Below are 25946 nucleotides of genomic sequence, written 5' to 3'. Positions count from 1 at the left end.
CAGGTTTGCCACTTACCCGTTATGTGGCCTCAGGAAGTTTCTTAACCGCAAAATGAGGCTAAAAATATGGTTGTCATGAAGAGTAAAAGAATTAATATATGTAAAGCCTGGCACACATTCATCCCTGAAATTGTCGTTGCTGTTGTTTTTTAACCATCATCTCCATTTCACAGGTAAGGAAACTACCCTTGGAGAGGTAAAGGAGTGAGTTAGTCCAGCTTGCCCGGTGCACACCTAGCTGCAGAGAGACCCCGCTCAGAAGTCGTGCGGGATGGGGGCCCACAGGCAGGTGAATTGCACTTGGCAGGTGGGAGATCAGCTTCTCCGGGGTCGCTGCAGAACGCGCAGCAGCCCGGGAGGCCGCGAATGGTTATCAGCTACCAACGCAAGGCTGGGGGTCCGCCCGCTCCGGATTTGCTCGTAGTGCGAGGGCCCCGGCGGTGTGCTGGGGGATCCCGCGGGACCCACTCAGAAGCACTCGGGGAGACACCTGTTCCGGACACCTGTGGGCGGGGCCCGGCTGCCCCGCAGGAGCCCCCCGCCCTGGCCCGCGCGCACACACAGCCCCCCAAGGCTCGGAGGCCGCCGGCCCTCCCGCCTGCCGCGCTCCAGGGCGGAGTTTCCTCCTCTGCTCATTGTTCACGGCCCAGTGCCCGCCCAGCCCCGGCCCCGCCCGGCCCGGCCGCCGCCGCGGGCGGGCTCCTGGGGGAGGGGGCGGGGGCGGGGGCGGGGGCGGGGGCGGGGGCGGGGGCCGGCGCTGACGGGACGGGCCAGGAGTAGCCGCAGCCGCCAGTGGGGCCGCAGCCGCGCAGACGCCGCCCAGGACGCAGCCGCCGCCGCCGCCGCTCTGCTGCCACTGGCTCTGCGCCCCAGCCCGGCTCTGCTGCAGCGGCAGGGAGAAAGAGCCGCCGCAGCGCGACTCGGGAGCGCCGGGCCACAGCCGGGCCGCCGGAGCCTTCCGCAGGCCTCCCCGGGCGGAGCCCACGCTCCTACCGCCCGGACGCGCGGATCCTCCGCCGGCCCCGCAGCCACCTGCTCCCGGCCCAGAGGCGAGGACACGATGCGCTGCGCGCTGGCGCTCTCGGCGCTGCTGCTACTGTTGTCGACGTTGCCCTCCCGGCATGGTGAGTGGCCGTCCCGGGTTCCGCCGGGACTCCCACCGTGCTCATGTGCCCCCTGCCCGGCCGAGCTGCAGGGAAGCCCGGCGCGCCGCGTGGTCCGACCCCGAGCAGCCCTATCACCGCCGAGGCCACACACGGAGCCCTGACCTTGCACCATCCACGCCCCCTCCAAACTCCGCAACGCGGCAGGTGCAGGGCGTAGATTCGTCTCCAGTCTCCACTCGAGAGGAGTGGGCGGTGGATTCTGCCCGGGCAAACAGGGGCGCGCCGGTGCTAAGTGGGTTTGCATGGGAAAGAAAAGGGAAACGGCACTGCGAGGCTCCACGCTTCTGCGGGACCCTCGGGATCTGATTACACCTTTCTTTCGTGTTGGAAGGAATGAGGGGCTGTAGTGTGTATTCGTTAATTCCAGGCAAAGAGGCAGGCGAGAGGCTCCCGAGGAAGTCCCTGAAGCAGGTGATAAGCCTCCAGCCACGGCCCACGCGGGCGATGTGCTTACCCGTTTGCAGAGAGGTTTTTCCAAGCAATGTGTGCAGGCTCAACTCCCTGAGCCCGTGTTGGGGCAGGTACAGAGTCGTAAGTGGACCTTCCACAGTCCCAGAGTCACCTGGCTGAGTGGGGGTCCTACCTCCGTGTCCCCAAAGCGGTCGCTTCTTAGTGCGTGGCTACGATGGTGAGACCCCCTCGAATCCTCTTGTTCAAACGGGAACTTCTCTCTCGTAGAATAGGATTGGGCTGCATTTTAGACACACCTTAGAAAATGTACCTGTCTCTCATGAAACAGCTGCACCTCAGAAACATCCCCTCCCTGTTTCTTTTCAAGGTGAAATGTTACTCTTTCCCTTTTGGGGGACAGGCGATGGCTGCAAACTCAACCAGAACAGGTGTTCCTAAGCCCTTAGGGAACAGCCAGAGTCGCCTCAGCCCCACGGGAGAGGCGCATTTCTCATTCTTTCTTGCCCACCTTAGCACGTGTCTGCAGGAAGAGCGGAGGTGGTGTGGTCACCCTAGGGCCAGGAGGACTGTGGGGACAGCACAGACAGGGTAGGGACTCTGCTGTGAGCAGGTGCTGGCAGTTTGGGACTGGACTCTAAGGGGCCAGGGGAGATGGGAGGGCAATACAGTCTCTCCTCTGCACCGCAGGAAACCTTTGGTAGTGGGCAGGGGCTGGCACTCAGGGAGCAGGCAGGCGTGGGCATCCTCCTGTGGCCGGCGGGAGACTCCACCAGCCTGACTAGAAAGGGTCCTGGCGGGGGAAGAATGTGTGTCCCTGGAAGAGGGGCTGCAGTGTGAGGAACAGTCAGAACAGCTTTCAGAGTGGCAATCACTGAAGAGCCGCACGACATGCAGGGTTGAGATGACACGGGAGTGTGGTGGCTCCTTAGCCCTACTCTGGGGACAGCTGGACTTCAGGGTGGGCCTTCATACGAACCTTTTGTTGGGAAGCCTCTTAGAACCACCTAGAAGGGCGCTGGGCTGTGTCAGGAAAGAGGAGTTAGTCCCTAGTGCTTCTGTGCTTAAGGAGGCTGAGCCACCCTTCCTTTGAGGAATGGAAGGCACTGTGGGACAAGACCCTCCCTGTTCTGCCCTAAAAGGAAATGTTCCTAAGTCACCAGTGGGCAAAGCTCTGACTCCAGCTCACTGCTGGCTTCAAGGATGGCACTTTTTCCTGGCACCTGGGCACTGCCAGAAACCATGTCTCTTCCATGAAGCACCTCTTCTGGCCTAGCACAGGGCATGGCACATGGCAGAAGTTTGGTATGTGGCAAATAAAAATGACTATAACCCAGTGCCTGCTCTAACCAGCAAGTAACTTGGCCTATCCGAGCACTGTATGCATTACAGTATGCAGCACTGTTGGGAAGCACTTAGAAAAGTGCAAAGTGCTAAATGGGGGATGGGGAGAGGATGATGATCACGATGGCGATGATGATTTGCATATATTGAGGCCAGAAAAGGCTTGTGGGGGGCATGTTGCAGCAAGCTTGGTCTGTTCAGTAGCTATGGTGCATTTTACACCACCCTCTAGGGACTCAGTAAGGCCAGCTCCATCCCTGTCCTTCTGAAGGTGTGGTCGTCTGGGCTGCTGTCATCAGGAATAGCATAAACACTGCCCCCCATCTGCTGGAATCCTGTGATTTGATTCAAAGCAAGAAAGATTTATAGCTCGAGTCTCTGCAACAAAGGAATTATCCCCAGACAGGTCCATCCCTGCCCCTCTCCCACAGCTTACCTTCCAATATATGGGCAGATTATGCAGCCTACAGCAAAGAAAGCATTCACCTTAGGGGCCGGACAATTCATCAGACCCCCTTTCAGTGCTTTTTGGTTTGATAACCATCTGGCAGAACCACAATGGTAAGTCACATCTCTGTGCCTCCGTTTCGTTATTTGTGAGATAGAATAAAAGAACCAAAGGGACCTCTAGTTCCACCATGATAAGATATCTAGGGTTCCGTGTTCCCTCAGCTACTGAAAGGACAAGCTGATTCAGTACTCTCAATCTGATGTTGAACGGATGAATTCTGGGCAACAGAAAGGCAGCTTGGTGGGGCAGAAACACTCAGACTTTGGGTCAGAGAGATGTGCGTGACCATGGACAAAATAGTGGACCTCCGTGAACCTCAGTTTCTTCATCTATAAAGTAATAACAGCCCTACCTTGTGGGTTGCTATGAAGATGAGCGAGTATATGTATCATGGGCTTGGCTTTACGCCCAACTCAGGATCAACACTCAAAAAATAGCTATGATGATTAGTAAGCATATATATTGAGCACCTGGTGGGTTTAAGGGACCCCAGGCGTTGGGATTCTGCAAATGTTTGTGGGTATCAGTGGATGTATGATAATAAAAACTGAAGCCCCATTGCCACTCTGGGAGAGGGAGGCATATGTAAAAGAGTGTAAGATTTGGAAGGGGTGGTCTGGAGGTCTGGAGAAAGCTTCCTGAAGGAGGTGGGGTTTTCACATAGGGATTTTAAAATTAAAAGGGTCAGTGTTTCCTAATGTGGCTGAGGCTCTATGAATTGTAGTGTGTAGGGGAGATGCAGATTAGGGACGGGGAGTCTTGTGATGGCGGTTCTTGAGATGGAGTCATTGAGGCTTTGGGGAGATTAGCTCTCAGAACTGGAGAGAAAGTTCCACGGTGGCAGGGCGTGGCTGCTCACGCCTGGAATCCCAGCAACTTTGACAGGCCAAGGTGGGAGGATCGCTTGAGCCTAGGAGTTCAAGACCAGCCTGGGCAACCTAGTGAGACTGTCTGTACTAAAAAGACAAAAAAATTAGCTAGGCATGGTGGTGGCATATGCCTGTAGTCCCAGCTACTCAGGAGACTGAAGTAGGAGAATTGCTTGAACCTGGGAGACGGAGGTTGCAGTGAGCCAAGATCACGCCACTGCTCTCCAGCCTGGGCAACAGAGGGAGACCCTGACTCAAGGAAAAAAACAAGGTGCCCAGGGCTGGGGTGGGGGAATGTGGGTGTTTCCAGCATGGTGCGGCTTGGGACAGGATCTGAGGCAGGAGCAAGCTGGACATGGGGGGTTAGGAGCCAGCCATTCAAGGGCAGACCCAAAAGCACCTGGTGTCAGTGTGGCCAGAGCTTTGGAGTGTGGTCACCCAGAGAAGGGCTGAGGAGGGGAGCGTCGCCTGCCCAGGAGGGTCCTCAGGGTGTCCCCCAGGCCTAGAGAAGGTGGGGGGAGGGGCATGGAGGCTGTCCCCCATCTGGTTTTCCTCAGGAACCCATGTTTGAAGGGAGAGGAGGGCGCTGGCTGGGGTTTCAACACCACTGCCCTGTGGAAAGCTGAGAGGGGAAGGGGACTGGACTCCCTGTGGTTAGAACTCCCCCCCTTGCAGGGAGGGAGGGGAAGAGCCACTCCTGGCCACCCTCAGGCATCATCTCTGACATGCCTTCCCTGGTTTCCTAGGGAGAACCAAAGTGTGTTCCATGATCTGTGTGTCTCCTCCACCATGCAGTGAGGCCTTCAAGGGGCCAGCAACATACTTATCGCCACCTCCAGGGCCCAGCCCAGCACCCAGTGCTGAGCGGTCGCTTGGGATACTCTGGACTATAGAACAGAGGGGAACCAGCTTCAGCCCTGGCTTTAGGCTCCCTGGAAGGGGAGTTTGCATCCTGGGAAGGGATGTCTGGCCAGTGGGCTTGTTCTCCAGCAGCCAGAGCTGGTGGGAGCCGCTGCTGAAGGTTAAGGCTTCTGTGGGGCTGGTGACCCCTGTGATGCTGGTGGTTGCTCTGGAGCTGGCTCATCACTTAACTCAGAGCCCTTCACTCTTTTTTTTTTTTTTTTTTGAGATGGAGTCTGTCGCCCAGGCTGGAGTGCAGTGGCACGATCTCAGCTCACTACAAGCTCCACCTCCCGGGTTCACGCCATTCTCCTGCCTCAGCCTCCCAAATAGCTAGGACTACAGGCGCCCACCTCCACGCCCGGCTAATTTTCTGTATTTTTTAGTAGGGACGGGGATTCACCATGTTAGCCAGGAAGGTCTCGATCTCTTGACCTCGTGATCCGCCTGCCTCAGCCTCCCAAAGTGCTGGGATTACTTAAGGGAAGTGGGAAGAACCGTGTCTCCAGTTCACTGGACTTCTCGGGAGGGGATGTAGATGACCCCTATTCCAGGAAGTGCTGTTTCTTCACACCCTTTGAGGCAGAGGCCCTCTTCAGGGCAGCTGAATGCAAGCTTTGCTCTAGCTGAAATGGAAGCCATTCCTACATAATCAGAGAAAGAGAATGGCATTGCCCTGCCGCCCATCCCTACCCACCAGCCTGAGCCTGCCTGGACACTTTCATTGGACCTCAGCCAGGAGCTCTTTACCCAGCTCTGGGCTCATTTCCTATTTGCACCCACTGGGCATGAAGCAGGGCAGGGAGCTCAGCTGGTGGGGTTTCCTGTCCCGGACCCAGGAACATGGGTGTGAAGTTGGATGGGTCTCTCTTTATCATGTGTCCTGTCTGCTCTATGGGGCTGTTAAGAAATCAAGTGATGTAGCAGATCTGGGATGGTGACTCCTACCCTGCACAGGCCAAATGACGGGGGCATTCTCTATAAGAAAAGCCTTCAAGAAAATTGACACAGAGGATCCCTTAAAGGAGCCTCTTCATATTTGCAGTAACATTTGCCATATGACTGCTTCGAGTAGGCAGCCTGCAGGCTGTGCAATGTGGAATTCTAAACGAGCCAGAAAATCATAGGACACAGAATTCTAGAGCTGGGGAGCCTTCTGGAAATCATCTACTACAACCCGCTTGTTTCAAATGGGGGATTGCAGGCCAGGGAGGTGGGTTCTTTTGCCCAAGTTCCCAGTGACTCTCAATAAATAGCTTTCCAGGAGGTGGGTGTGCACATGTGTGTGTACGTGTGTGTGTGCGCATGTATGTGTGTGCACGTGCGCATACGTGTCAGCTGTAAATACCAGAATAGAACTCAGCCTTTCAGTGCTGATTCCCTCCTGGGAATTGGAAAAACTCACCAAATCCCCTTTATATATTTTTTTATTTTACGTTTTTTTTTTTTTTTTGAGATGGAATCTCGCTCTATTGCCCAGGATGGAGTGCAGGTGGCTTGCTGCAACCTCTGCCTCCCAGATTCAAGACATGTTCCTGCCTCAGCCTCCTGAGTAGCTGGGACTACAGGCATGCACCACCACACCCAGCTAATTTCTGTAGAAAAGGGGTCTCACCATGTTGGCCAGGCTGGTCTTGAACGCCTAACCTTGAGTGATCTGCCCACCTCAGCCTCCCAGTGCTAGGATTACAGGCATGAGCCATCATGCCTGGCAAAAAGCCTCTTTAAAAAGGATTTTAGGATGGTGACAAACCTATACTGTGCCCACATCTCTTTCCCTATCCCTCTACCATAAGGGTAAATTAAGGCTTGGGGCCACTTTGCTATATAAGAGTTAGACTCCTAAGGGTGCCTGGAATACTGTGCCATAGCACTGGCCACCATGCATTGTGCCTAAATATGTCTGTGTTTGCCACTGGCCCACTGGCTGAGGACCCCCTGTCATGTCCACGGCCTCTAGCCAAATAGGTGGTTAAGAAATGTTTGCGGGATAATTGGCTGCACAAAATGCAGCGTTCAGCTGCAGATTCATCAGTGGCCCTTGCCCACATCTCCCGCATCCTAAGCTCTTGCATTGTCTCTGAGTCCTGGCCCTGCCCTGAATCACTGGAGCAGCAGCAAGCACAGATCCTCAGCTAAGAGGGTCCCCCAGCTAAGGTTGGCCCCTGGGCCACCTCCAACCATCCCCACCCCCTTCCCCGACATATATCATCACCACCCTCTCTTCCTTTGTAGCCTTATTCCCCTTGGGAATAAGCGACCTCATACTTCCCAGGACCAGGGTGCAGGGTGGCATGTCGTCCACCAATTGTCATGGCCGGAAGGCTATGTATGTGCCTCCACTCAGGGGGAAGAGAATTCTAAGGAGCGGCTGAGAGAGGCTTACTATCTGGCCCTGGATTGGGGTGCAGGGGCCTCCCAGAGCCAGGCCCCTAGGGATGTGTGGACTGACCTGGGGTCTACGCTGTCTGATCTCTTAACCTTCCAGCTACCTGACCCTGATCAGGGTAGAAGGGACAGCAGTTAAGCAAGCCGGTGAGGAGGGCACTCTGTAATTCTTGAACATACTGGCTGTGTGTGAGGCTGAAGCCACAGCTCCTCCTTACCTGAAATTCATGGAGCTCTGCCTGAGGACTGAGTCCCTTTGGTCTCCATCTAGCCAGGTTCCCATGCCAACCTACTCCCAACAAACCGATTGGAACCACAGAGCCCTCCAGCTGGGGTAGCTTGCCTTTGCATGACCTTTATCTCACAGACCATTCCAGAGAGGAGAAACTGAGGCACAGATGCAAGGACTTGCAGTAGATCATACAACCAGCTCTTCTCCCAAATATGTACATGGTTCACTCGCTTACTTCCTTCAGCTCTCCCCGTGAATGCCACTTTCTCAAAGAGGCCTACGGGGGCTGCTCTGCTTAGAAACCCCTCCCTCCAGCACACTCTTTTCCTCCTCCTCGCCTTTATTTTCTCCATAGCACTCGTCACCTGATGTGTGTTCATTGGTTTGTTTGTTTGTCTGTCTCTCCCCCGTTAGACTGTAAGTTCCATGAGGGCAGGGACTTCCATTGCGCTGTAGCCACAGCACCTAGAATAGCACTTAGCACAAAGTAGCTGTTCCATAAATATAGGTTGAATGAGTGAGTTAGTAAGTGAGTGGGTGTCAGGGCTGGCTTAGAACTTGCCTGCCAGCCTGTGCTCTCCAAATGCAAGGCTACCTGATTCAAGAAAGAGGTGGCAGGTGGGGGCCGGCCTAGGTCCTGGGGGAACAGGCATATGGGCAGGAAGGAGCAGGGATTCCTGGTAGGAAGCAGGAGAGGGCCATGTCTCCTGTGTTGTCCCCACCCAAACGATCCTTCAGCTGAGGATTGGAGCTTGTGTTTGTTAGAACTTGATTTGGCTGCTCATAGCAACAAAAAAGAAGTAGTGGATTAAATAAGACAGGCATCAGTTATATCTCTCTCATATCATAGAACTTCAGAGGGCTGGTATAGTGGTTCTGCCATCATTCACATGTGGCCTCGTGGTCCAAGGTGGCTGCTGGAGTTCCAGCCATCAGGAAGAAGGAAGGAATAAGAAGCGTGTGGCTCCTCTTTAGAGTGTGCCTCCCAGAAACCACACGTGACACTTCCAGTCACATTTTGTTGAACACAACTTAGCATGTGGCCACACTAGCTGAAAGGAAGGCAAGAAAGAGAACTTAGGGAAGAGTAATTTTTATTTCAGGCACCCAAGTGCCTAACCAAAAAACAGTGGTTCAATTACAAAGAGGAAGCAGAGAGTGGATATTTGGAGTAGGTGACTGGCAAATGCTACTGCAGAACTGGTCCCTGCAAACCTTGGGCTTCTCTGTAGCGGCCCTCTATCCTCACCTTGCCGGTCAGATGAGTTTCACCTCTGCACGAGTGAAACACGGCTCTCAGGAAGCCTGGTCCCACTTAGTCCTCCAGTTATGTGGCTGTAGCCTTCTGGTCCTGAGGGGCAGTTCCTGGTAATGCACAAAGAAACCTGGCTCCTTCCTAATTGGGTCTTGAGCTGCAACAGGGATCCGAGGTGTCCCGGGACCCCCATAAGCTGGGCCTTGGGTAAGGTAGGAGGGGAAAGACCTGGTTTCCCCCCCTGGCCTGTGGATAGGGAAGAAGTGTTTCTGCTCCCCATCTCTCCCTCTCACCTCAGAGCGGGTGAGTGCAGGGCCAAGGAAATACTGTCTTAGGGGTTTGGCTATGAGCCCTCAGTGACAGCGGCAGCCGGGGCCAGTGGCTTTGAAACCCGCGGGAGGTATTCTGTGGAGCTGCCTTGGGGGCCACCAAGGGCTTGGGGTGCATACCTGGAGAGGAAAATGAAGAGGAGGCCGATTTGGGGGGAGTTTTATGTCCATCCTCTTCACGAAGGCCTACCTTTAACTGTTCTGTATGATAGGTCTCTACGTAAGAATTCCTTTGACAAAAAATTTTGCTGTGACAGTGAAGAGAAGAAAAATGGAAATCTCTGCTGATGCCCTAGACTCTGCAGTTAAGAGGCTTGGATTTTAGCCACAGCTTCGACACTTGCTAGCCTTGTGATCTCAGACTTGTTCCTTGACCTGGGCTTCTCCGGCGGGAAAATAGGTATTGTGCCCTCCTCCATAGCAAGGGCTAAATAGGATCATGTAGGTGGTGCCTCTGATGTGCAGAAAGCATCCACACATGTTGATTTTTATTTATTTATTTATTTTTTTGAGACGGAGTTTCACTCTTGTTTGTCCAGGCTGAAGTGCAATGGCACAATCTTGGGTCACCACAACCTCTGCCTCCCGGGTTCAAGTGATTCTCCTGCCCCAGCCTCTGGAGTAGCTGGAATTACAGGCATGCACCACCACACCCACCTAAGTTTGTATTTTTAGTAGAGACGGGGTTTCTCCTTGTTGGTCAGGCTGGTCTTGAATTCCCAACCTCAGGTGATCCGCCTAATCAGCCTCCCAAAGTGCTAGGATTACAGACGTGAGCCACCCGCACCTGGCATGTTGATTTTATTTCTTGTATTGGCGTCAGCCCTAGCCCAGTGTGAGTCAACAGACCCTGTTACCCCACCCCCAACGCCATGCTAGAGCAGCATCCTCTGCGACCTCACAGGGCCAGGCTTTCTTCTTCAAGGCCCTTCCCCATTACTCAGGCTGGAGGCCTCAGTGCGGGGAGGCGAGGTTAGTTGCAGACCGCAGTTTCAGATAAAGGTGGCTAGGGTAGGGTGGGCTTAGCTAAGAAGCGGCTGAGATGGCGCCCCCTGCCTTCCTATTCCTGCCTGGTGCTCCTCAGCTCACCCCTAGGGGGCACTGCCCTTCACTTTGGGGCTTTGAGTCAAAATAGACTTTTTTTTTTTATTTGAGACAGGGCCTCACTCTGTTGCCCAGGCTGGAGTGCAGTGGCACGATCTCAACTCACTGCAACCTCCGCCTCAGGAATTCAAGCGATCCTCTCACCTCAGCCTCCCCCATAGTTGGGATTACAGGCACCTGCCCCCAAGCCCAGCTGATTTGGGGATTTTTTTTAGTAGAGATGGGGTTTCCCCATGCTGGCCAGGCTGGTCTTGAATTCCCGGCCTCAAGTGATCCGCCCGCCTCAGCCTCCCAAAGTGCTGGAATTACAGACGTGAGCCCCAGCGCCCGGCCCAAAACAGGCTTTCTGAAGCCACCTGCATCCCGATCCTGGCAGCCTCTAGGTGGTTAGCCCATAACATGGTTAAATGCAGTCTTCCACCTCTTGGCTCTCTTTCTACCTGGATAAATGGCGCTTGTGATTGTGTAATCAGCTCCTGGCCACGCCTACTGTACACTCCCTCCTAGCCCTAGGATCCCAGTCTCCCTTTCACTTTCCTTTCTCAGATCATCCAACCCTGAGCCTACCCCCTCTCTTGCACCAAATTCCTCTTGATGCCGTCGAGCCAGGCAGTGAAGCACGATGTTGATCTTTCTATGGCCAGCTCTCCATGTTCCTTCTCAGGAAAGGGAGGGCGTGGGGGAGGTGCATGGAGCTACAATCCAACAACTAGAGAAAGGAACATTTCCTCACAAGGACGAAAAGTAGGAGGAAGATAGGAAGGGAAGGTAGGAAGTACTCACAGATCTGCCTTGGGGGCATTGCTGTGTGCCTCAGTTTACCCACACGGTAAGTCTGGGCTAGCACCGTATGAGGTTTTTTATTTTGCTTTTATGTTCCATAAAGCAAGCTGTGTTTCAAACTGTGTCCAGTAAGAACATTTCGTAATCCTCAAGATTTTAATAGTTATGCTCTCAATGAATATTTAATAAAATGAATACATTTCCCTTCTTAGAAGGTCAAAATACATTATGATCTTACATGCTTTGAAATATCCTCTAAGGAGGATTACTTATTACCTTTTTTTAACCCATCATTCCCCAAACGTACTTTAACCATGGGACCATTTCCTTTTCAGCTTCCTCTTTTTAGTAGAACATCGATTAACATCTTGTGAAACACTCATGTTTCCCTAGGATATTTTGGGGGAAATACTGATGTGAAGGTAGAGTGACCAACTGTCCCAGTTTACCCAGTATTAACAGGTTATCCTGAGATGTGGGACTTAAAGTACTAAAACCCAGACAGTCCTGCATAAAGACCAAGCTGGAAAAGCATTAGCTATAACAACGCACTCACATGTGTCTAGCTGAAATGAAGAGGGCCCTCCGACCTTAGGAGACTGGCTGCGACACGGCAGGTTGCAGCCAGTTTGAAGGCTGCTTGCCCCAGAGTCCATTGGGAACAAGTTAACATTCAAGGCTGGTGGCACCTCAAGAGTGTTTGCAGTGATGTTGCTTCTCAGCCAGAAGTGGGAGGCTCTGTTAAAAGAATTATGGAAGTGTGTGTTTTTGATGTTTGATCTTTCTGCCCAGATGGGGGCAGACATTGTTTGCCAGTTGCCTGTGGCTGGCTCTTTCCTGTTGTGCCTCTGCCCCCTGCTGCTTTGAGTCCTTGACCCTGACAGCATCACGGTGCTATTTTAGATCCTGAGTCCCGTCATCCTGTCGTCCTGCCCCAGGAGCTTGGAGAAGGGGATTCCAGGATGTTCTGGTAGCCAGCACTGTCATAGTGGCTCAGGGACAGTTCTGGCTGAACAGGGCCTGCTGAGTGCATGGGTCTCATCCACCTTCATGCTGTCATTGTTCCTGGGAGTTGATGGCTGAGGGGGTGGTGTGCTTGTTTGTTAAGCCACCAGCTTGCATGTGCCTTTCCAGCTGCAGCTAGCACCTAAGGCACTACTCGCAGGTGAGACAATGAGGAGGGGTGCCCATTGTTCAGCCAGATGCAGTCCTGCATCCTGCCCTGGGGGCACTGCCAAGCATGGTACAGGGCGTGCAGGGGCCCTGCTGCTCCCTCCCCAGGCCTGTGCTGTCCTGACTCCTGCCCACGCCTCCCTGATCTGGAGGCCCTGAGAGCACCGCCCAAAAAGTTGCTTCTCATCCTGAGGTCATCCTGGGTTTTGCTTCTCCATGGCCGGGGTTCTAGAGAGCTTGTGCTGTGGATCGGGTTCTGGGGACGGGCAGGGTGGGAGCCCATCCTGGCCTTTCGTTCACCCATGGCATCCTATGGGGATTACACTTGGGCAGGGAAATTCTCTGGCTTTACAGCCCTGGATGAATCTGGAAGTCTGGTCCTGTTGACATAGAATCACATCTCTGAATGCCACAGGCACTCTAGGGCAATCGTGTCCATGTGCCAGCTATAACTGGCCCTGGGGTCTCCTGTTGGCTAAGCGCTGGGTGTTTGTGTGGGTGCGCCACGTGTACACAGGGCTGGTGGCAGGCACAGTGAAGAAAATCAGCAGGGTCCATCTGAGTTGGGTGTTGAGCTGAGGAGTGGGTTTGCAAAAGAAACAGGTCCTCTGTCCAGACACTCACAACCCAGTGTCCTCCCCGGCAGGCCTCAGTTTCCTCATCTGTGAATGAGGAGCTGGCCCAGTGGCTTTCAGGGGCCTTCCTGTTTAGTACTTCCCATGGTCTAAAGCTGGGTGATTTCAGACCCAGGACTGCTGGCGTCATGGGACTGATGGGTGTTTGTGGCTGCATATGCAGAGGGAACCTAGCTGGACAGTGTGGATGTTCTGAGCCATTGGGAATGGCTGGAGGGGGCTGTTCTCACGCATTTGGCTTCTGGGGACAGGTAGTGACACCATGGATTCCTGGGTAATGTGAAGGGGGCCACGGACACATGTCCTGTCGTGTCCTGGGGGCACTTCGTGTTTTGCTGGCCTCGGTCCTTTCTTCATCTCACTGCAGGTCAGATGCCTCCCCTTCCCCTGTCCAACGACCAAGAGGGGTGCAGCACCTGGAGCCAGGTGTATGTGGGCACTCAGGCCCCACAGGATTGGAGAGCTGCACTGGGAGTGGGACTACATGGTTCTAGATGCCAGAGAAGGCATGGTGGTGCCTGGTCCTCTGACTGCTTGCTCATCTCTACTCGTTGGGCTGAGATCACATGACATCTAGGCTTCCTCTAGCTGTAACATTATGACTCTGGGATGCAGAGGAATGTGATGCCTGCATGGCTTTTAAAGAGCAGGGGACAAGGGATGGCCTGGCACGGTGGTTCACACCTATAACCCCAGCATTTTGGGAGGCTGAGGCAGGAGGATCATTTGAAGCCAGGAGTTCAAGACCAGCCTGGGCAACATAGTGAGGCCCTATCTCTACATACAGTTTAAAAATTAGTTGAGCATGGTGGTATGCACCTGTAATTCCAGCTACCTGGGAGGCTGAGGTGGGAACTACTTGCTAAGCCTAGAAGTTCGAGAGGCTGTAGTGAGCTATGATTGTGCCACTGTACTCCAGCCTGGATGACACAAGACCCTATCTTTAAATAAATATGAAAATAATAAGTTTAAAAAGTAGAAAACAGTGGCTTAAGGAGATAAATTTGGCTGAACTGATGACAAAAAAAAAAGAAAAGCAGAGAACATCCCAGCCTCTGGTCACAGAGCACCGTGGACTCAGCCCCAGCCTGGCCCTGGCCCCTGCGTCCAGCCTGAGGGGTGGCATCAGCTCCTCATGCTGTGCATCTCTAGACCTTGTGCCGGCAAAGACCAGGCTGTAAGGGAAAACAAGAAAGGTGACAGCTCCTGGGACCAGGATCTCTGGATCCTGTGATCCTGGCTCTGCCTCTCCCTAGGAGCTACACTACTGCCATGCTCTAGAGGGAGGGAGGCTCTAACTGGCGCTGTATCCGCTTTCCAGATGAGAAATCCAAGGCGGAGGATGCTGGTGATTTTACCTAGAGTCATGTCTTGAGGCTCCAGGTACCCCCTTTCCACTTCATTTTTTGTTGTTATTGCTGTCGTCATCGTTGAGACAGGGTCTCCCTCTGTCACCCAGGCTGGAGTACAGTGGCACAAACATGGCTCATTGCAGCCTTGACCTCCTAGGCTGAAGCGATCCTCCTGCCTCAGCTTCCTGTGTAGCTGGGACCACAGGCATGCAACACCATGCCTTGCTAATTTTAAAAATTATTTGTAGAGGTGAGGTGTCATTATATTGTCCAGGCTGGTGTTGAACTCCTGGGCTCAAGTGATCCTCCTGCCTCAGCCTCCCAAAGTGCTGGGATTACAGGCGTGAGTCACCGCAGTCAGCCTCCCTTCCACTTTGAATTAGCCTTCTTTTCTTGTTCTGGGCATGGGAGTGGCCAAATAAACTTGGCCTAGACATCTGGGCGTCTGCACCCACCTTGCAGGGTAGCCAGACTGGGCAGAGACAGAGGGCAGAGAGAGAACGGGGCATGGAGCCTGTGAGGGCCAGGGGGCAAGAGACGGTGCCTTCCTTTCCTCCACCCCTTTTGGAGCCGCAAGTCTGACTTAAGAATCAATCTTGTGTGATCTAAGCAAACCTGACCCCTTTCCTGAGCTGCAAAACTTCAGAGGGAAATATTTTGCTCCCAGTTTCTTGGGAAAAGAAGAGCTGTGAGTTCACAGCTGTGTGCATGAGTGTGTGTGTATATCATTGAGGCATATACTCAGTCATGCCTCTGTCCCCCCTCTCTGATGTCATGAAACTACTTTTAGGGGATGAATGTTCAGCTGTTTGGACACCTGGCTTCAACTGGGGCTGGCCCTGAGATTCTTGATTCACTTCCCTAGGCGGTGCCCGTAGGAAACCGGGCTTCCTTGACGAACTCTGACGTCTCGAACACAGGGAGGGCCATGATGACTTGGCTTTGTTTAAAAGGAACATGGCCTTTAACTTTCCCTGCCGGCCCTGGCAGGGGACAAGGGAGCCAGTCCTCAATTGTTTAATGATATCCACTTGGTTTGTTTGTCTTTTTTTTTTTTTTTGAGACGGAGTCTCGCTCTGTTGCCCAGGCTGGATTGCAGTGGCACAATCTCAGCTCACTGCAACCTCCGCCTCCCAGGTTCAAGCAATTAACTGCCTCAGCCTCCCGAGGAGCTGGGATTACAGGCACCCACCACCAAGCCCGGCTAATTTTTGTATTTTTAGTAGAGATGGGGTTTCACCATGTTAACCAGGCTGGTCTTGAACTCCTGACCTCGTGATCCACCCGCCTCGGCCTCCCAAAGTGCTGGGATTACAGGTGTGAGCCACTGCGCCCGGCCTGTTTGTTCTTTTTAAGCAACACCTTCCCACCCCCAAGTCACCCCCAACCCCACCTCCACTCCACTCCCCACTGTCCAAAAGATACAGGCTCCACTGTCAAAAACCACCAAAGAAATTCGGATTGTGTGCTCTGTGGGAGGTAATCATGCTTTTTCTTCCACCTCCTGGGCCAAGGAGAGAGTTAGGTGATAGTTTTAGCTTTATTTGCCCTGCTTTGCAGAGTAAGCAGGTGACCATCGGAGAGCCTTAGCTCCTGCTCCTGCTCCACCCCCAGCAAGCTCGGATTTAGTCTGGGATTTTGCCTGGGGAACGTGCCCTGCTGTGAATTACTCTGTAGCGAGAAGGACACAGGTGTTATTCCTGGAAGGGGAGAATTCTCGCCAGGACAGAACACAAAGAGGATAGAAATTTGGAGAGCTGAACTTGCTGCCTTAACCTTCAGTGTCCACCAGACGGAAGCAGATCATTCCCTGGGAAATTCACAGGCTCCATTTCACAGAACTTTCTCCCTCTCTTCCCAGAGGCACTCTCCGTTTCAGAGGTGACTATCCCACAGCCATGCATGCAGGACTTCCCTCTGGCTCAGGGCCCTTGTTTGTTTTAGGCTAGGAGTGGAGACTCAGCCCTGGTGGAGGTTTCCAGGGGCCACTGAGAAACCCATACACATCTGGTTATTTTCACGGCTGCAGGAGGCCGGAGGTGGCGTGGGAAAGACAACGTGCTCCCTCAGAAAAATATTTACCAAGGTTGTTTTTGAACTTACTGCTAGGGGAAGAGTTGTGTGCCAAATGTCCGTGCGCTTTGGCTCTGGAAGTGTATGTGTGCCTGGGGACAGGTCACAGGTGCTCCTGGGAGCAGGGACAGGGCGAGTTGAGAAGGGTGCAGGTCAGTGCAGACCCAGTGTGATGGGTATTGGGGGGCGGGGGCCGGGTAGAACACTCATCCCCGAGACAGTTGGGTTAGAATCTGGCTCTCTGACCTGGGGTGGGGCCTTCCCTGGCCTAGTCTGTCTCTCCTTTTCTGAACGAGGTACATAATAGGCCAGACACTGTGGCTCACTCCTGTAATCTCAACACTTTGGGAGTCTGAGGCAGGAGGATCACTTGAGCTGAGGAGTTCAAGACTAGTTTGGGCAACAGAGTGAGACCCTATCTCTACAAAATAATCAAAAACATAGCTGGGTGTGGTGGTGCACACCTGTGGTCCCAGCTACATGGCAGGCTGAGGTGGGAGGATCATCTGAGCCCAGGAGGAGGTTGAAGCTGCAGTGAGCTGTGATCGCGCCACCGCACTCCAGTCTGGGTGACAGAGCAAGACCCTGTTTCTAAAAAGATTAAAAATTAAAAGGTACTAAAGGTGTGTCCTCAGAGGGTGCTGGAGACACAAATGAGATCATATGCAGGAAGAACGTGGCGCAGAGTCCGGCCAATATGCTAAGACCTCAGTATTTGCCCAGTATTAAGTTTAGAGTCATGAGGATAAAATGCTCTTAGGAGGTGTCATTTAATAGGTGGATTTACAGAAAGTTCCAGCATGTGAGTGAGGCGGCATGTCCACCCCTCTACCCCGTGGTCTCAGAGCTGCCCCGAGTGTGCCAGGACACATGCAGCACCCAGACTGGGCACAGACGTTCCTGTCTCCTGCTCACAGCAGGGGGTCGGCAAGGCTGGCTGAGCCTGGCTGCCCCTTCTTCCAGCCCCGCCCTCAGTAAGGATACTGTAGATTTGGAATATTTAAACATTTTCCTCAAAGTTTTTACATTTCGGGGGGGACTGGGCGTGGTGGCTCACACCTGTAATCCCAGCACTTTGGGAGGCTGATCACGAGGTCAAGAGTTCAAGACCAGCCTGGCCAACATGGCGAAACCCCATGTCTACTAAAAATACAAAATTTAGCTGAGCGTGGTGGTGCGCGCCTGTAATCCCAGCTACCCAGGAGACTGAGACTGGACAATCACTTGAACCTGGGAGGTGGAGGTTGCAGTAAGCCGAGATCACAATACTGCACTGCAGCCTGGGTGACAGAGCAAGACCCTGTCTCAAAAAAAAGAGCTTATACATTCTAAAAAATATGTTCATTTTTTTCCAAGATAGATATGTCTCCCTCGACAGAGGAGGAAACCAAGGTCCAGAGAGGTCCCCGGCTCACACAGACATCCAGGTCTCCATTTGCAGAGCTCACTTTTTCTGTGGAGGCTGCATCACATCTTCGATGTGGTCATTTAAACTGACCTTAAAGACAGGCGAGGGGCCACTCTGCCACCTCCCCTGCGTGCTGTCCTGTGGTGGTGACTTGTTTGGGAGCCCATCTTGGGCAGGCAAGGTTAGCGAAGGCATCCAGGCATCAGCCCTGTACCCGCCCTCGCCTGCCAGCTGGCTGGTGTGTTGGCTGTCCCTGGGCACAAGGCCCGGGAAGACAGATCAGGATTCACATGGTCTGCAGCAGGGGAAGGGATTAGGAGGCCCTGGGGAGGGTATTGTTTTAAGGAGGTTAGTCTGCTCTTTCCAGCTCAGGAAGAACCCAGCCCCTTCTCTGGGCAGGCTGGTGGTCCCTAGACAAAGCCTGACACCATGTACAAAGCTCCAGGGGCTTATACAAAGCTCCAGGGGCTCGGCATGGGGATGCTTCTCTTGTTAGGAACAGCAACAACAGCGGGAGCAGGATGGGGAGTGGAGAGCAGTTGAGAGGGAGAGGAACCAGAGCGGGCAGGGGTGGGCTGAGCCCCAGGGAGTGGTGAGGCAGGAATCTTGGGTGGCACCATCGATTGAATTCCAGGCTCTCCTGTTACCTCTCTGCCTTCAGCCACAGGATTACAGTCATGAGTAATCCAAAGAATGTATTTAGAAGCTTCCTGCCGAGGCACTCGGTCCTGTTAGGGATTAGGGGTGGGGTTCAGCCCTCTGACCTCCACCTGGAGGATGCAGCGTCACCAACTCTGGGCCTGATTTTCATCAAGTGGGACTGCAGAGGTCATCGAACCCTGTGCTGTCTGCATTATGTGGAAACTGAGCCCCACTAGCTGTTGTGCCAGGGTGGGATGGAGGATGAGGCTGGCTCCCCACAGAGCGCTTCTGCCCCTGCCACTCCTTCCCTGCCAGGCCTCAGGGATGGGAAGCTCGGTCAGAGAATGGGTCTGGGACACACAACTGAGTGGGGCAGCCCACATAGAAACAGCCTGAGGGTCTGCCTGGGGGCGGCTCTGGCGGGGGGGGGGGTCATTCTGCCAACCAAGTCAGAGCACAGGGGAGGGGCCGGGAGCTGGTCTCCTGGTTCATCTCCCTCCTGTACTCTGCAGGGCCACAGTGGGCCCTGTGCAGCCTTGCCACAGACGTGTTTGAAGTGCGTACACATCAGTTCCCCAGAGACAGGGACTGCGATGGTCATGGAAGCCCTACTCACAATGGCCCTAAACTGGAAGCCGCCCAAATGCCCATCAGCAGCAGAATGGACAAATACGTAGTGGCATGTGCACACAATAGAGTCCTCCACTGTAATGGGGGTGAACAGTCTGCGACCGCACACCACGAGAAGGATGAGTTACACAAACCAAAGCTGAGTGAGGGAAGCCAGACCCAAGAGTCACGACGGTGTGATGCCGTTGATATGAAATCCCACAACAGACACAACCCCGAATCTTCTCAGTCAGAATAATAGCGGTTATCCTCGGGGATGGAGAGGAACACAGGCAGGGCTTCTGAGACGAGCTGTCCAGTTTCACCATCTGGTGCTGGTTAAATGTGCGTATTCCCTCAAGGACAATTCATCAAGCTGTATACTTGTGATATGCACCTTTTTTGGGGGGGTGGGGTGGGGCGGAGTCTTGCTTCCATGCCCAGGCTGGAATGCAGTGGTGTAATCTTGGCTCACTGCAACCTCTGCCTCCCACTCCCAGGTTCAAGCAGTTCTCCTGCCCCAGCCTCCTGCATAGCTGAGACTACAGGCACGTGCTACCATGCCCAGCTGATTTTTGTATTTTTAGTAGAGACAGGGTTTCACCATATTGGCCAGGATTGTCTCGAACTCCTGACCTCAAGTGATCCGCCTGCCTAGGCCTCCCAAAGTGCTGGGATTACAGGCGTGAGCCACCGTGCTTGGCTTTTTTTTTTTTTTTTTTTTTTTTTTTTTTTGAAAAACAAGTTCTCACTGTCACCCAGGCTGGAGTGCAGTGTTGCAATGATGGCTCACTGCAGCTTCGACCTCCCAGGCTCAAGCAGTCCTCCCACCTCAGCCCTGCAAGTAGCTGGGACTACAGGTACACACCACCAGGCCTGGCAATCAATTAAGTGGTTAACTAATTTACGCATACATACATATATACAGGATCTCACTCTGTCATCCGGGATGGAGTGCAGTGGTGCAATTATAGCTCACTGCAGCCTCCACCTCCCTGGGCTCAGGTGATCTTCCTGCCTCAGCCTCCTGAGGAGCTGGGACTACAGGTGTGTGCCACCACACCCAGCTCATTTTTGTATTTTTCGTAGAGATGGGGTTTCACCATGTTGGCCAGGCTGGTCTTGAACTCCTGATCTCTAGTGATCTGACTGCCTCGGCCTCCCAAAGTGCTGGGATTACAGGTGTGAGCCACTGCACCTGGCCACGTGTCATTTTTTAAATGCCTGTAATTCTTCAGTGAAACATTTTAAAAAATGATAGGGAAAGGGGCTGTTCTGAGAACCCCCTGACTGAGCACAGTAGAACCTACTGTGAGCTTGGGGCAGCGGCACTGAAGGATGAAAACACCAGGTTCCACACAGGCAGTTCAGGTGAGCCTCCCAGGGGGAGGGGCGCTGGGGACAGGAACCAACAGGGAGAGGCCCAGGAGAAGCGGCAGGGAAGGCCAGATTACGTGCCTTAACCTGCTGTGTTGGATTGGCCTTTTTTGCTGGCTGACTTCTACCCCAGCCCTGACACCGGCTGCTGCTGGCCCGAGGGTGTAAGCACCATCCTGGAACACACTTATCAGGTGTTCGTTGGGACTAGGTTCTGTGCAGGTGCCAGGGATACGAGGGAAACAGTCGTGGTCCCTCCCACAGAAGCCTCAGCATCTGCCCACTGAGGGGTGGCAACACCAGTAGACAGCACCAGCCATCCAGAGGGGAGGGCACCTCTCCAAGGACCCGTCATGCCATACATCTCCCCTGGCATCTATTAGTGGATTGTGAAACTTTCAGATTTTAAAATCTGTCTTACTTCTTACGTGGTTTTGAGTAGCTAGCTAACCGCTTAGGTATTTTCCTTTGCCATATGAGTTGCAAATATTTTTTCCCAGTTTGCCATGATGTGGCTTGGTTTCTAACAGGCTAGTACAAATGACACTTGTCAGGCTCTTTAGGAAAGTCACAATAGGATCCACAGCTGGGTTAAAAAACATAGTCCTCTTTGGCCAAGCACGGTGGCTCATGCCTATAATCCCAGCACTTTGGGAAGCAGAGGAGGGAGGATCACTTGGGCTCAAGAGTTTGAGACCAGCCTGGATAACATAGTGAGACTCTGTCTCTACAAAAAATTAATTAGTTGGGCATGGTGGTAAGCACTTGTAGTCCTAGCTACTCGGGAGGCTGAGGTGGGAGGATAGCTTGAGCCTGGGAGGTCAAGGCTGCAGTGAGCTGTGATTGTGCCACTGCACTCCAGCCTGGGCAACAGAACGAGACCATCTCAAAAAACCAAGAAACAAAAATAGGCCTAGCCCCAGGGGTATCTTAGACATCGGTGGTCAGCACATGACTCCTTGGCCAGCTGTATTTGTCAGTACAGTTTTCTTGGAACACAGTCAAACCCATTTCTGTACAGGTTGTCTGCGGTTGTCTTCACGTCCGTGACAGCAAAGTTGAGTAGTTGTGGCGGAGACTGTATGGCCCCCTACAAGGCCTAAGATATTTACTTTGGCCTTTTATGGAAAAAGCATGTGACCCCTTTTGTACACTACTGTGTACACACAGTGTGTGATTCCACACACGAGAGGGTCTTCTTTCCTGCACACAGGGCCGTGGAGAGAAAGCCGCCTCCAGTCAGACTGGCGTCCCAAACTGACCTGTTTACTTGCTGTGGTGTTGAACGCTTTCTTCACTTTTGTGTGTATGTGGTCCAACTGACTTACCATACAACTTACTGGAATAACCATTTTTAGGGGTGCAGTTCAGTGGCATTAAGTACCTTCACATTGTCATGCACCTGCTACCATCATCCACCTGCAGAAGATGTTCATCCTCCGACATTGAAGCTCTGCACCCATCAGATGCTAACTCCCCCCTTCCCTCCCCTCCAGACTGCCTTCACTTTCAAAATGGAGACAATAACACATATCTCGTGTCCTTTTGAGAATTAAGGAGATACCCTGGCCCTCCGTTGATGGTCAATATATTTCTTTTTCTTTTCTTTTCTTTTTTCTTTTTTGAGATAGGGTCTTGCTTTGTCACCCTGGCTGGAGTGCAGTGGCCCAATCTTGGCTCACTGCAACCTCTGCCTCCCAGGCTCAAGCCATCCTCCCACCTTAGCCTCCTGAGTAGCTAGGACTACAGGCTACACCATACCCAGCTAATTTTTTTGTATGTGTTTTTGGTAGAGACAGGATTTCACTGTTTTCCAGGCTGGTCTTGAACTCCTGAGCTCAAGCGATCTGCCCACCTCAGCTTCCCAAAGTGCTGGGATTCCAGGTGTGATCCACCACACCCGGCCACGTGTATTAAAATATCTTTTAATACATTTGAGTTCCCTGCCTTCTTCCCCCAGAGTCACACTTAGCAGACTCTTCCCTCTTGGTCCACACCCATTGTGATGGACAAGGGAAGGAGGCAGAAGTGATTGAGCTTCATTTCCCTGAGGAGGAAAGCCAGGCCCGAGAGGGAGAAGGGCACAGCCAGTGAAGTCTGAGCTCCAGCCCCCTCCTGACCCCCACCCCACCCCTGCTGCCCACCACCGCCAGCCACCCCTGTGGCCCTGACACCAGGCACTGGTCCTGGAGCCCAGCTGACCTCACATAGAGCTCTCACAGATGGCGGCCTTGCCCCGCCAGGATGGGGTGTGGGGTCATTGTTAGGGTAGAACTTGAGGCTGACAGCCGGAAAGCCCCTCCCTCCGTCTCTGAGCTGGTGAGGAGACACTTCCTGGAGCTGGGGTCCCCCAGGCCTGGGTTTCCTTTCCTTCCCCAGGAAGGTTCAGGCTCAGCCCCTCGTCTGGGTCTTCTCTTGACCACAGCTGCCCTGGTGCCTCATCTTCTCCCCTCCCCAGATCAGCCATGCCTCATTGGGAAGGAAGAGCCCCGTGGGTCTGGGCAGACCTGCACCCACTCTCACCTTGGCAAGGCCTGTGCAGGTGTGAGTGGCTCGAGAGGGAGTAGAGGAGGAGTGGAGGAGGAGGTGGGCGGTGCGGCTCTAACGGGGAAGGGGAGGTGGGGTGCGGTGCAGGGCTCAGCAGGAATATAATTATAGCTGACATAGATCGGGCACTTTCTATGTGCACACACTGCTCTAAGTACTCAAAGGTATAGAGTTTGTTACTTTTATTACCCTGCTCCCCACTTTTGACAGATGGGGAAACTGAGGAACAGCATTCAGACATTTGTGTTAAGTCGAGACTCTTGCCTGGTTATACAGCTTGTGCGTGGACTGGAAGCCGGTGTTGGGCTCCCTGGTACATGTTCTTAGCCTCTGTCCTGTACTGCTTTAGTGGGGAGTTACAGAGGGGCACCTCTGAGGCAGGGATGTGGGCAGATGGGAGCCAAATATCCTTGGGTGCTGTGCCCTGCTCCCAGGTGTTGAGGACAGGAAAGAATGAGAACTTGTCAGCCCTGGGAAGAAGTGGTGTGAACCAGGGCTTCTTACAGGTGATCTGGCCACAGTGCCCTCCCTGCAGGGAGAAATGCACCCAAGTGAAGGCTGCCCTTCCCCATAGCTGGGACATCTCCACGCTAGACAGTGGCAGCCCTCTCCTGCCCAGGGAAGCAGGCAGACGGGCCCCACCCTACGGGGAGCAGCGGGTGCCGGGCAGGCCAGCTGAAACAAGCTGATAAGGGCAGAACAATTCCAGATTTGAAGAATGCCCGGAATTATCTCCCCTAAGGGGGCAGCTCTGGGCCCCTCTGGGAGAGGTGATGCTGAGAGGCAGGCCTGATGACCCCACCCCTGAGGGGCCGTCCTGCTACCCAGAGGCCCCAAGTCTCACAGCTGCCAGGTTCCCAGGGACCACAGAGCCAACAGAACTGCCAGGGTCCTAGGGAAGGGACGGGGAGGGTGGAGCATGACTGGAGTCTGTGGCTGCACTTGTGTACCTGACACTCAGCCTGTGTGGGGGTAAGGGGCACAGGTTGGGGACCCGGCCCTGCCCCAGACAGTTGGAGCAGCCCTTCCTGCTGTCTCTGTTCTCGTTATTAATCTCCATCCTGAACCCCTTGTCTTAGCTCTGACTTTTGTTACAATATAACAAAATACTGTCGGCCGGGTGGCTTAGGCAACAGACATTTATTTCTCACAGTTCTGGGGGCTGAAAGTCGCAGATCAGGGTTCCGGCATGGTCAGGTTCTGGCGAGGGCGTTTCCTGGCTTGCAGACAGGGCCTTCATGCTGTGACCTCACTGGGCAGAGAGAAGTTCTGCTGTCTCTTCCTCTTCTTAAAAGGACACTAATCCATCATGGAGGCTCCATCCTCAGGACCTCATCTAAACCTAAGTATCTCCCAAGGTGCTACCTCCTAAGACCTTCACGCTAGGGGTTAGGGCTTCCACGTATGCACTGGATGTGGGGCCCAGAGAGTCAAGTCTGTCATACCCCTTATACCCAGGGAAGTCAAGCCACCCCACTTTTGGGGTCCTTAGCCCAAGCAGGGGACCATTTAGAGGGAAAGAGAGCAACCTCAGGAGTCACTACGCCCTATTTTCCAGATGGGGACCTATGGCTGACCAAAAATGTCCCCCGTCAAAAAAAAAAGATATACAAGTAAAAATCTCTGGAACGTGTGATTATTATTATTATTATTTATTTTTATTTATTATTTTTTTTTTGAGACGGAGTCTCGCTTTGTCGCCCAGGCTGGAGTGCAGTGGCGTGATCTCAGCTCACTGCCAGCTCCACCTCTCGGGTTCACGCCATTCTCCTGCCTCAGCCTCCCGAGTAGCTGGGACTACAGTCACCTGCCACCATGCCCGGCTAATTTTTTTGTACTTTTAGTAGAAACGGGGTTTCACCGTGTTAGCCAGGATGGTCTCGATCTCCTGACCTCGTGATCCACCCTCCTCGGTCTTCCAAAGTGCTGAGATTACAGGCTTGAGCCACCGCGCCCGGCCACGTGTGATTATTGTTATTATTATTATTATTATTTTTATTTTTTGAGATGGAGTTTTGCTCTTGTTGCCCAGGCTGGAGTACAATGGCACGATCTCTGGCTCACTGCAACCTGGGTTCAAGCTATTCTCCTGCCTCAGCCTCCCGAGCAGCTGGGATTACAGGCAGGTGCCACCATGCCCAGCTAATTTTGTATTTTTAGTAGAGACAGGATTTCTCCATGTTGGTCAGGGTGGTCTCGAACTCCCAACCTCAGGTGATCCGCCCACCTCGGTCTCCCAAAGTGCTGGGATTACAGGCATGAGCCACCATGCCCAACTGGAACGTGTGATTATTATCTTATGTGGACAAAGGGTCTTTACAGATAATAACTGAGGACCTCAAGATGAGAGCGTGCTGTATTTAAGTGGGTGGGCCCTAAATCCAATGACAAGTGTCCTCATAAGAGGCACACAGAGAAGGTGGCCATGTGACCATGAGGGCAGAGGTTGGAGGGATACTGCTTCAGCCAGGGAGTGTCAGAAGCACACCCCTTGATTTTAGACTTCTGGCTTCCAGAATGGTGAGAGACTACATTTCTGTTGTTTTAAGCCTTTGTGGTAATTTGTTATGGTGGTCATAGGTAAACTGATCTAGGACTTGAGGCGCAGAGATGGACCAAGGTTCACCTGAGCACATGCAGACAGGGGAGAGAACCGTCACTGGTTGGCGAGAGTGAGGCGACTCAGTTCCTCGATGGCCTTCCCATGCTGTCCTCTGCAGACAAGCCCCTTGTTCTTATCCCAGGTTAGGTTCCTCCTGGAGGCACCAACATCTGGTTGGCAACTTGCAGGGTAGAGAGGGGGAGATACTGGTTTTTTTAAAGCCACAGAGGGCAATTGTT

At 53.3% G+C, this 25946-nt stretch overlaps 1 protein-coding gene across 1 annotated transcript in view; it reads left to right on the top strand.

Moving 5' to 3' along the window:
- The first annotated feature begins 759 nt into the window (after positions 1 to 759).
- The window catches only part of PODXL (podocalyxin like), a 64608-nt gene continuing 39421 nt past the window's right edge, over positions 760 to 25946 (top strand). Inside the window, exon 1 of the mRNA XM_009243230.4 lies at positions 760 to 1124. Within this exon, the coding sequence (XP_009241505.1) occupies positions 1061 to 1124 (64 nt within the window). The 5' untranslated portion in view covers positions 760 to 1060. The remainder of the gene's footprint in view (positions 1125 to 25946) is intronic.

Source organism: Pongo abelii, chromosome 6 (genome assembly GCF_028885655.2).
Source record: "Pongo abelii isolate AG06213 chromosome 6, NHGRI_mPonAbe1-v2.0_pri, whole genome shotgun sequence".
NCBI classification, from domain to species: Eukaryota; Metazoa; Chordata; class Mammalia; order Primates; family Hominidae; genus Pongo; species Pongo abelii.
The sequence above is the reverse complement of the archived record's forward strand: the minus strand, read 5'-3'. Positions and strand labels throughout refer to the sequence as shown.